At 40.0% G+C, this 11105-nt stretch overlaps 1 protein-coding gene and 1 long non-coding RNA gene across 2 annotated transcripts in view; one reads left to right on the forward strand and one right to left on the reverse strand.

Annotated features, from left to right (window-relative positions):
• RABEP1 (rabaptin, RAB GTPase binding effector protein 1) overlaps window positions 1-9987 on the forward strand; it is a 110111-nt gene extending 100124 nt beyond the window's left edge. The window contains exons 14-18 of the mRNA XM_012805947.2: window positions 1141-1330; window positions 2061-2116; window positions 5022-5120; window positions 6068-6184; window positions 7216-9987. Of these exons, the coding sequence (XP_012661401.2) occupies window positions 1141-1330; window positions 2061-2116; window positions 5022-5120; window positions 6068-6184; window positions 7216-7317 (564 nt within the window). The 3' untranslated portion in view covers window positions 7318-9987. The remainder of the gene's footprint in view (window positions 1-1140; window positions 1331-2060; window positions 2117-5021; window positions 5121-6067; window positions 6185-7215) is intronic.
• A 212-nt stretch (window positions 9988-10199) lies between these two features.
• LOC111725674 lies at window positions 10200-11038 on the reverse strand. The gene is made up of 2 exons (XR_002773683.1): window positions 10888-11038; window positions 10200-10451 (listed from the first exon to the last, which is right to left on the reverse strand). It is a non-coding gene; the product is annotated as an uncharacterized LOC111725674 (long non-coding RNA).
• Between the last annotated feature and the right edge of the window lie 67 nt (window positions 11039-11105).

An 11105-nucleotide genomic window follows, 5' to 3' on the forward strand; every position in this document is an offset into this window, starting at 1 on the left:
AAAGACTCAATTGCCTATCTTACCAGTAGCTCCTTGCTCTCTCTACCTTCCCCCACTTGTCTCTGCTCAGGTTACCGGTACACTTGGGAGAACACTTTGTCCTCTTTGAACTGGTGGCTGCTTTCATCAAAAGAAGGTGTTGAGAACCTATCTACTTTTTGCTATCAGCTTTAAAATCCCTATTCTACCACTTTCCACCTCTGTTAGCCTTTTCTCTTTTGGTAGGAAAGAGTCGTCTCTTTTATGTCCTCTAGAGACTTTTCATTCCTAGATTTAAAAAAATTTCAAGAATTCTTGAAGGATGTAATCTAGCTTGTAAGCTTTGATTCTTAGACCTGCCTCAGTAATAAACCTTATGAAATTTTTCTTAAATTACAGTGTTTTAACTATTGTCTTTGATTTATATATATTTATTAGTTACCTGAGAATCCAGTTTTTAGAGTTGCTTATATAATTGGAAGGCTTTCTAAAAGAAGACAAATAAAATTTAGGGGAAAAAATAAGACTTAAACTGAATTTATTATAGATCACCTTAGAAAGCCATTCTTGGCCGTTGCTTTTCTCTAGGCTAACAGTACTTTCCTCGTGATAGATGTTCAGTAAGTGTGTGAGTGAATAAGTAAATAAATTTTATTCCCTTAGCATTTATGCTTGCTGAGTTTTAGTCTTTTTTGTCTTCATTCCTTAATCCTCCGAAATTTATGCAAATAATAGTAGAGGTTCCTAATCTTTTATTACTAGGGAATCTCATATTGTAAGTCCCTTTATCTCTTTATTTTCTCCTTATGAAACAGTTTTGAGGAAAAACTGTGTGGTCTACAACACACATTTTGCCTGGAAATGTCTTACTTCTGTAATATGGTGAATGTTAACTTGACATGGCATCTGCCCTTGAAGCCCTAAGTGGGTTAAAGTTCTAAGTCTTAATTTTTTTTTTTGGCCGGGGCTGGGTCTGAACCCGCCACCCCCAGCATATGGGTCTGTGCCCTACCCTTTTGAGCCACAGCTACTGCCCCAAATCTTAATTTTTGAACCTTTTAAAATAACATCTAAAATTCTGGTTATAGAAATCATTTAGCATCTTTTCTTTATTTCCCTTCACTCTCACAAGCCCAGTAATCGTTTGTCTCTTGAATCTAGGCCCTGCGGGAGTTGGTGCTGAAATATCGAGAGAACATTGTCAGTGTGCGGACAGCAGCAGACCACGTCGAGGAGAAGCTGAAGGCAGAGATACTTTTCCTAAAAGAGCAGATTCAAGCAGAACAGTGTTTAAAAGAAAACCTTGAAGAAACTCTGCAGCTAGAAATAGAAAACTGCAAGGAAGAAATAGGTGAGGATAAAAGTGATGTTTGGAATTAGAGGCACTAAATGAAACTTTTCTGATTGTAGAAGTGATTGTAAGGGCTGAGTGCATTGGCGCATACCTATAATCCCTGCACTCTGGGAGCTGAGGCAGGAGGATTGCTTGAGCTCAGGAGTTTGAGACCAGCCTGAGCCAGAGTGAGACCCTGTCTGTACTAAAAATAGAAAAAAAACCTAGCTGGGATTCATGGTAGGTACCTTTAGTCCCAGCTCTTTGGGAGGCTGAGGCAAAGAGGATCATCTCAGCTCAAGAGGTTGAAGTTGCTGGGAGCTACAGAAAACGTATTATGTAACCATGGAACGTAGATGACAGGAAAGAATTTAGTAAGGACTCAGTCCATTTTTCTAGATACTCTGATATATCCAGTAATTAGGAGTGTTTAAAAACAACAACAAAAAATTCACATTGTCTCTTTTCCCCGCTGAGCCTGGATGTATTAACAGCTGGAAATAGCTTTCTCCCCTGCTAGAGTCAAATGTGGATACTTGATCTAGAGGGAATTTATGACCCAGTGTCCGTTTGCGTGGACTCTGCTTTTACCTGAGCTTGATTATGATGCTTATTGGTTGGGGATAATTTTGAGAAAGCCCCCCACACCAGGCTCAGTATATATTTGAATCATTTGGGGAGTTTGAAGGAAAAAAAAATTCAAAATGCATACTAATTAATGCTAATACTTCTTTCTTTTTCCTTGTAGCTTCCATTTCTAGCCTAAAAGCTGAATTAGAAAGAATAAAAGTAGAAAAAGGACAGGTGAGTCATGAGTTTCAAATTAATTCTGTGAGCAACCAACAACCTTATTTTTTTTTTTCATTTCCCTTTTTTTTTTCTTTTTGAATGGTAACTGTGTACATTGATGCACTTTGGGGGTACATAGCCTTCATGTAACTTTCCTAGTCATTGTATTAAAACATTCATATTCTACTCATAAAAAGATTCACTTGTACCCTTGTAAGATGAACCACAGAAGTGAACCCTCGAATCCCTCTCCCTCCAACAACCTTATTTATTGACTATGTTAGACTCAAGGAATAAAAGGTGGTTAAGGTGTGGTCCCTATCTCTAAGGAACTTCCATGTAGTGGGAAAAACACAGTGAGATAAAGATGTAGTGATGATAGAGAACAGTTTTGGAGACTCTGCTGTGTGTCAGGCTGTGTATTAACTGGAGGAGGGATAGAAAAGGCTGTAGCCTCGAGTTCACAGTGTGGTGGAGGACAGGCAAAGCCTGGCATGATGCATTTTTAAAGCTGTGATAGAGATATATACAAACACTTTTACAAATGGAGATGTTTTCTAGCTGACTTAGTTGTTTTATCTCAGGCAACATCAGCGCCTTTGGTAATGATGGCATTTAATTCCCTGATCTGGTTGTTCCTTGAGTCAAGGTCCTCACCTCTACTCTGCCTTCCTTTTCCACATTCTGGACCACACTTGCCCCACTCTGATAGCTCACTCCAGCTTTACCTTTTTTTTTTTTTTTTAATGAGACAGAGTCTCATTCTGTTGCCCTGGGTAGAGTGCATGGGTATGAGCCGCTGCTTCCGGCCAGCTTTACATTTCTTGATCACAGTCTGCTGTCTGTCCAGCTCTTAATCCTCATTCAGACCTTCGGTTCCCTAAACTTTTACTTTCCTCGTGGTTATGCAGCTTCCTGATGGCCTGCTTTCCTTCCTTAAGCTGCCTTTTAAGCGGCTGCCTCTTTACCTCCTCTCACCCGACCCTCAGGGCCTGACTCTTCCTTCTGCTGACCTCCCTTGACTACTGCCCACCTTGGCCTAGTCCTGTTGTCCAGAATTGGTGACTCAGTCAACTGTCAGATCAGCCTCCAGGGCTCCTCAGGCAGCCCTTTGCTTGTTCTGTTTGAGGGCTTCAGAATCACCTTACCTCAGCCCCTCCCTCACAGTGATCAGCTTCTGGGCTTCTCAGTCACATATTCTCCTACCTTTATTCTCAGCCTTCTCACTTTTTTTTTCTGAGAAAATGATGAACTACTCTGACCACAGTGCTGTGACTGAGTCCCTCCCATCTTTTCCAGGTGTCCCCTCAGTCACCTGCTTATGGGTCCTGGGACTTGAACTTCTACCTCTTGATCACTCTTTTCCTTATGCATGAACATGCTCAAGTGTCTCCCATTCAGAGAGAGTGTTTCTCTTTGGATTGCACTTTTCTGTCAAGCTACCAATCTTCCCTTCCCCCCTTCATTGCTAGGGTCTTGGAACAGTAGTCTGCACTGCCTGACCTTCCAGTCACTCCTCACTCCGCTGCAGTCTGCCTCTTACCTCCACTTTGCTACTGAGATTGCACCAGCAGGAATTATGGGGGCTTCATCTTGTCCACTCCTATTGCCCCTGTTTGGGTTCAGACTTAACTTCTCAAATGGCTTTTTAAATAGCCTAACTTGTTTCCCTGCCTCTGAAATTTATCCCCTTCTAATTTATCTCCATATTGAAATCAAAGTGATTTTTTTTTTTTTTTTTGCAGTTTTTGGCTGGGGTTGGATTTGAACCCGCCACCTCCAGCATATGAGGCCGGCACCTTACTCCTTTGAGGCACAGGCGCTGCCCAAAATCAAAGTGATCTTTAAAAATGATAGACTTGGCTGTTTGAAAACCCTGCAGTGGTTCCTTTTATCTACAGGAGGAGTCCCTATTTCTTAGCCCAGCTGGAGCTCTCCTGCCTCACTGCCTGCCTTTCCAGCCCTCCAGGGCCTAGGACTCTGTGCTGTAGGCAAGCAGAACTCAGCACTGTTCCTGAATGCATTTTTATGCATGTCATCCATTCCCCTTTTTGGAATAGCTCCCTCCATTTTCCCCTTACTACCTTTTGCTTCCTCCCCCATCTTTTAAGAGTCAAATGTCATCTCTTAGAGGAAGCTCTTTATAACTTCTCTGGCAGAATTAAATGCTTTTTCTACCCTACCATGCCTACATGCCATAATTATTTATGTCTGTCTCTCCTGATTTCTCCATCTTGAGGACTTAGAATATAGTAGGTGGCTGATAAATAACTAATGAAAGAATAGGTCTGGAAGAATAAGCAGAGGGTCCATGGAGATCATGGGGTGAGAAAAGCATTACAGGTGTAGCCAAGGTCCATGCCTGTGGGGACCTGAGAGTCTGGGCCTAATTCTCCAGGCTACAGGCTCTTCCAGGCAGTGTGCTGTGGCCTGCAGGGAGTTGCTATGAGTTTTGGCATTTTCTTCCTTCCTTCCTTCCTTCCTCCCTCCCTTTCCCCCTTCCCTTCCTTTCCCTCCTTCCTCTTCCCTTCCTCATTCCTTTCCTTCCCCTTCTCTTCCTTTCTTTCCTCTTCCCTTCCTTTCCTTCTTTCCCTTCCTCCCCTTCTCTTCCTTCTCTTTGCCTTCCTTTCCCTCTCTCTCTTCCTCTCTTCCTGTCTTTCTCTCTCTCTCTCTCTTTCACTATTGAGTTTGGGGTGATTTATTATACATCAATAGATAACTAATATAGTAACCAATCAAAAATGCCTTTCAGATACTTACATTTTTTGGAAGGACCTTGTTCTTTCCTCCCCCTGTATCTGTCCCTCGCAGTGACCAGTTTTTGGCCTTTCTTATTCTTAAATAATCTACTGTTTTTTAGGAAATACACTAGTTCAGAATTAAGCTGAGAATTTCAGCATTTTCATTTTTAATTCCCCAGTTGGAGTCCACATTAAAAGAGAAGTCTCAACAGCTTGAGAGTCTTCAGGAAATAAAAATCACGTTGGAAGAACAGTTAAAGAAAGAAACTGCTGCTAAGGTGATTTTTTTTGTTGTTGTTACTTAATTAAAAACAGGGCCTTCATTATTACTATTTGCTTAAAACACATTGCTGCTTTGAAAAGTTGGCAAGACCGTAAGCTTCCCCATATCCCTTCGGCACCCCCCCCCCCAATTAAATGAAATGATAGGTTAGAATTGAGTTAAATCCAAACTGTCAGCTCTGGGAGGCCTGTGTCATAGACCTTCCCAGCTTGAGGTGGTGGTCTATAAGGGCACTGCCCAGTTAGAAGCGCTGCTTTGAATGTGTCATTCCGTTTGACTGATGTATAAAATCCTAAGAAAGATGGCATTGAATCAAATTTGCTGCCTAAAGTTTGATTAGTTCAGTTAAAATAAAAGTGCATGTGACTAGTTGTGGGGTATGTTCCATAGAAATGTGATAGTAAGCTATGTGTTCAGAACTTTAAGCGCAGAAACACTGTGTTATTGTTGTTCAAATAGTCCTTTGTTTTTAGAAATGCTCCAACACATCCTGCTGAAGTGGTTTTCTGTAAGGAAGACTGGAATTAGCTGGGGCTGCCTGGAGCGTATTCACTGAGCATTTCCTGGTGGATGCTTAACTGTTGGGTTGTCAAAGGAAATCTCTGAAGTTTCTATCCCTATTGCTGTGGCAGCTACTGATCTTAGCAGCTGTGGTTTGATGATTAATCACTGTGCCCAGCTGCTGGGGGTTGAGGGGTTGGAGAATAAGACTTTAATCCATTTCTTCTAGTTTTCCTACTCAGTTCATTTTAGAGCCTAGAGCAAGTAGCCTAGCCAGCTCACACCCTTACCCTATAGATAGAGAGCAGTAGGATATAGGAATATGATGGATTCCCACCTTCCTGCTTTAGTAGTAGGTAACTACATGTTCCTAGATTTCCTAAATAATTCTGATCTTTGGGTCTTTTGCACTAATCCTCATTCAAAACTTGTATCTTTTAGGCTACCATTGAACAACTAATGTTTGAAGAGAAGAATAAAGCTCAGAGATTACAGACAGAATTAGATGTCAGTGAACAAGTCCAGAGGGATTTTGTAAAGCTTTCACAGACCCTTCAGGTGAGGCATTTGGGGAATCACTGCACAGAACATGGAGGCAGTTTGAAGGAGTGAACCTTGCCAACCTGACTTGACATGGGCAGTAGCCAGAGATTTACACTGTGGCTGCCCCTACCTCCATTCCACATGTCTGCCTTGTCATTCAAACCAGGAACCTGGTTCTTCAGACTCAGCCCCTTTTCTTTTCCTCTATACTTTGCCAATTTTGCCTCCTTAAGAATACTGAAGTGTAAGCCACTTGGCACACCATGTAACACTCTTTCCAACCAGGCCTACCCCTACATTTTGCTTATCTCTTTGCTTTATGTTTTATGTTCTAATGTTTTATAACTACTGTAGTTCCTTGCCCACAGCACGGCATTTCTTCTGCTAAGCATCCCTCTCTCATCCCCTCCTGACTCTTCCTTTCAAGGCCCAGTTTAGGTTTGTTTGCTGTATTGGAGGCCTTTCTAGGTCCCTGAGCTAAGCTAAAGTGCCTCCCTCCCTCGGCCACATTGCCTTAGCACTCTGAGATTAGTGACATTGGTATATTGCAGGCGTCCTCAAACTATGGCCCGTGGGCCACATGCAGCCCGCCGAGGACATTTATCTGGCCGGCCGGGTGTTTTTGCCGTCGCTCCCTGTCCTGCTTAGCAGCCGACTTGTCCTGGGGCTCACAGTTCCGCCCTCCAGTGGTCTGAGGGATAGTAAACTGGCCCCGTTTAAAAAGTTTGAGGACCCCTGGTATATTGTGTTAAAACTCTATAAACATCTTTTTTTCCAACTGAGCTATGGATTCTTAGGAGTTGAGAGTCAGGTTTCATTTGTCTCTATATTCCCAGCACTTTACATTTTGCAATCCCAATCTATTAACATAGCAGCGTGTAGGAAATACATTTTGAATGTACTAGTTTTTGTTGCCTGTCTTTTTTGAAGTGATTAACTGCCCTACTTCTCTGGGCAGTTAATTGGCTACATGTCAGCTAAATCAAATAAAGTTTAGAAAATCTAGACAGAAGCCACCTGCACTTATCTCACCGTTGTTTCTCCAGGTGCAGTTAGAGCGGATCCGGCAAGCAGACTCCTTGGAGAGAATCCGGGCAATTCTGAATGATACCAAACTGACAGACATTAACCAGCTCCCTGAGACATGACACCCTGAGAGCAGGATTCTAGCCTGCATTTTGGGTTTTTAACTCATCTTTAGAGCAACATTAATTATTATTTAACTCTTAACTAAAGAAACAGAAGTCACAGCAAAAAGAAGACTGGAGAAATGCTTAATTCTAGTGGGAGAAGCAGCAGCATAGGAACAGCAACCAGCTAGGGCGATTCGCAGCAGAAACCTTTCAAATGGGAACACTAATGAGACTCCAGACTTGATTCTAACAGGTGTGGGATCAGTCAGGTGATGGAAGAAGTGCTGTTGCCTTGCCTACTGTCTCCAATATAGATTTTTGGAACACATTTCCCTACCCTGAAGCAACATCCCAATAGCATTTGAAATTACATTTTCTGTTCATAGATATTGAAAGCAAGAATTTTCTTTTCTGTTGTCTAGAGCTCATCAGTAACAGTATTCAGTTAGCAGACAGAGGTGTAGTATGCTGTATGAATATTTTATATTAAAATATGAAGTTATGAGAGCAGGCCATTGGCTACTGACTGTATTTCCCTTGCTGAGTGCATTTTTTCCCCCTTTTACCATTTTATTTTGCATTGGAGGACCTTAAATGCTACTGAAACTTACCTGAGAACCACAGGGCTGTGGCAAACAACCAATTCAAGAACTGAATTAATTATGAAGATTTGAAAATTTGGTTGGGGGTATATATATATATGTTGGAAGTTGAAGTTAAAGGAAAAGCACAAGAAACTGTTCGGAAGCACTTTTCTGCATACTTAGATGATCTTTGTGGGCCCACAGGTACCAGGGAAGCTGAACTGGCACAATCTAATCTTTTGAAGTGTTTTAGTTACTGGATCAGTGAAAGAAAATTAATAAAACTAGCTTTTGTTTTACAAACTCTAGTATACATTTATAAGTTTGCTGCTTATTTTCAACTTGGATCAAAGAGCTTGAGTACTATTTGTTTCAAATGTGGCAAATACAAAAATGGTGGTAACTAGGTTGACAGATACTTTGTATTTTTCATTTATAATTTAGACCTGGAATGGAATGTTATAATGCTTATGGTAAAGTTTGAGGAAATAACAGTTAGTATACTGATCATTTTGAAAGTCCGCTTTGTCATTTTCTAAGTGGTTAAATTCCTTTCCTTTGTGGAGAAACCTTCAATGAAACAGATCTTTGCCATAGCTTTATGAAGTGTTGCACAAAGCACAAAGAATGGGTTTGTAGCCACTATTTACTTGCTGTAGTGCTGTTGCAGGGGAAGGAGACACTGTTTGTTTACGTCATCATCCAGATAGTTCAAAACTAAAATTGTTGTTCTCAAATAATTTTTGTGATTGGTTGTATAATAGTGGGTTATCTGAAGGAAACTTACGGGAATTAGTGAACTAAGTAGATAATCTGGTTCACTTAAAGCCACCATCAATTTACAGTTGTCTTTGTTATAAATGAAGTCATTAATGGACTTGCCGTAAAGATCTTTATTTCTGTCTTCCATAGGACAAATGATAAGGACTACATACATACCTTATCTCTTAGGTTCTTATTGAAGTCTTTGCATTCATGATTATGAATTTAAAAGTAAATGCTAATTATGGGAATAGTGCTAAAGGCCTGCCATGCATGAAACATAATTCTAATTGGTTTAAAGTCCCTTTGTATAAAGTGCTATGTGGTTTACATAAAGGAAACACATATCCTCATTCAATTTCAGGGAATTTTACTAATTACAAAAGGCAATCAATTTAAACTATATAGATTTAAGACTAGTTCCTTGGATAGGCCCCAAACTAATTTCAGATTATTATGATTAGCACTATAAATCAGGATGAGCAATTCATAATCTCTCTGAACCTGCTGAACTATAGCTTCCAGTGAAGTATTCTGCTGAAACTGAGCACCTTATAGATAATATTTTCCTCCAGAATATGGTACATATGGAGGCAATGAAATCATCATGATTAGGGAACTATGAATGGTCCCTGCTATGGCACATATAAACTGTTGGAATCTGGTTTGTTGAGGAAAATATAGAATAACCCAAACTGATATTCTAGGTTTTGTTTAACACTCTGTTTCTGGTATGAAACCAACTGTGACACTATCCAGGCAGGAAACAATTCTTTAATTTGGATTTTCTGTATCAATGGGAACTAATATAGGAGGGGATATAGCTCTTTTAGACAAAAGAAAAAGATCAGTTGGGTTTCGCGAGTGTTCTTGTGCTTATATTCCGTCTGTACCCACGTTCTCACGCATGTCTAACCTGATTTACCTCTTCTCTGTAATGTACCTTACCACATGGCTTTTAATTGGCAGTCACTCAGCCATTTCTAAGCAGGTATAGTATTACCTTTCAGAATTCATACTGGTAGGAATAAAATGATGATTTAAGCTGAGAACAAAACCACATACTACATACCAAGCAATTTCTCTCTTTCTTTCTTTGAGGTGCCAAACTTGCACACTGTACCCACTCAGAAACGATTTATAATAGGACATAGACAATAGCCAGACTCAGCTCTGAAAGGTAATACTGCCTGTGAAGAAGTGGGCCAGGGGTGGCCTTTTGCAAATGTGGATCTTGAGCTCTGCTCTCAGCAGATTTCAGATGTAACCATTTGTTAACTGTACTGAAAGTGTGTCCTTAAGAAGAAAGTGTTCAAATTAAAAAAGCTGCTGCCGAGTATATTGTGTGGTCTTTTCCTTTGAATTCTTGGGTTCTGTTCTTCAGAGTCATAGTTCTAGAGCTTTAAAAACTTAGCTCTTATTTTTGCTCATATATGGAGAAAACTCAGGATGCATGGAGATTTGGCAGTATACAGCTAAAAGTCTGTATCAGATTAAAAAAAAAATCTTGGTAAATATACCCATAGACCTGAGTTACAAAGCACACTCCAATTTTTAAATAAATGTATTTATTCAATAATTAAAAAACAGATAATATATTTAAAAAGATGAACCACCACATCAAAGGTCTTCCTAAATGCCTCTTTATAAATTAGATAATGCCACCAGTTTATTTTACAACATGGGTTAAGCATTCAGTGGCGGTAACTTCAGTTGTGAATCGGTCCCTCCTGGTGGTGTCAGAAGTTTATGTGATTGCGGATATCATTGATTTGCTTCACCATTTCCCTTATGTGTTCACCCCTGTAAAATCATAAAGTTGTTCATGTTTGGAAATACAGTAAATAAACCATTAGTATGGACTCTAAACATTTAAACTAGTAATGCTGAAATATCTAAGAATTGCTTTGCTAAAATTAACAGGTCAAGGTTTCAGATAGATAGCAAAAGTATTCACTATTTAAAGTGACAAACACTGGTACAGATACTGGTAATACTTTTAAACATATTCATTGTGATATACCTTTGACCACACAACACAATCATATTTCCAGAAAGCCATCATTTTCAATCCTCCCACCATACTCATTCCTTAGGTCCCTATCTATCATGTGACTCTCGTCCCAATTATTTGACTTGCAAACGCCAAGACTTATTTCTAATAAGACAGAAGTTGATTTGGGCCTAACTGCAAAGGAAGAGCTACCACAGTAATAGCTGGCTGTTAGTATTTACTTACTCCTCCTTTAGGATGGACTGAATGCACTTTCGCTGGTAAGCACTGAGAGTAATGGTGGGTTTTTGAAGACTCAGCACTTTTTCCATCTTTCGCTGTTGATAGTCTTTTTTCATAGTAACCTAAAGTACCAAATAAAAACATAGATGTCATAAGATATTTTAGTTATGGTTTGCCACACATTTTCACAGTATCAATTTTTTTTTTTTTTTTTTTTTTTT

This window comes from Otolemur garnettii, unplaced genomic scaffold (assembly GCF_000181295.1).
Source record: "Otolemur garnettii isolate 467f Iridium unplaced genomic scaffold, OtoGar3 scaffold00046, whole genome shotgun sequence".
NCBI classification, from domain to species: Eukaryota; Metazoa; Chordata; class Mammalia; order Primates; family Galagidae; genus Otolemur; species Otolemur garnettii.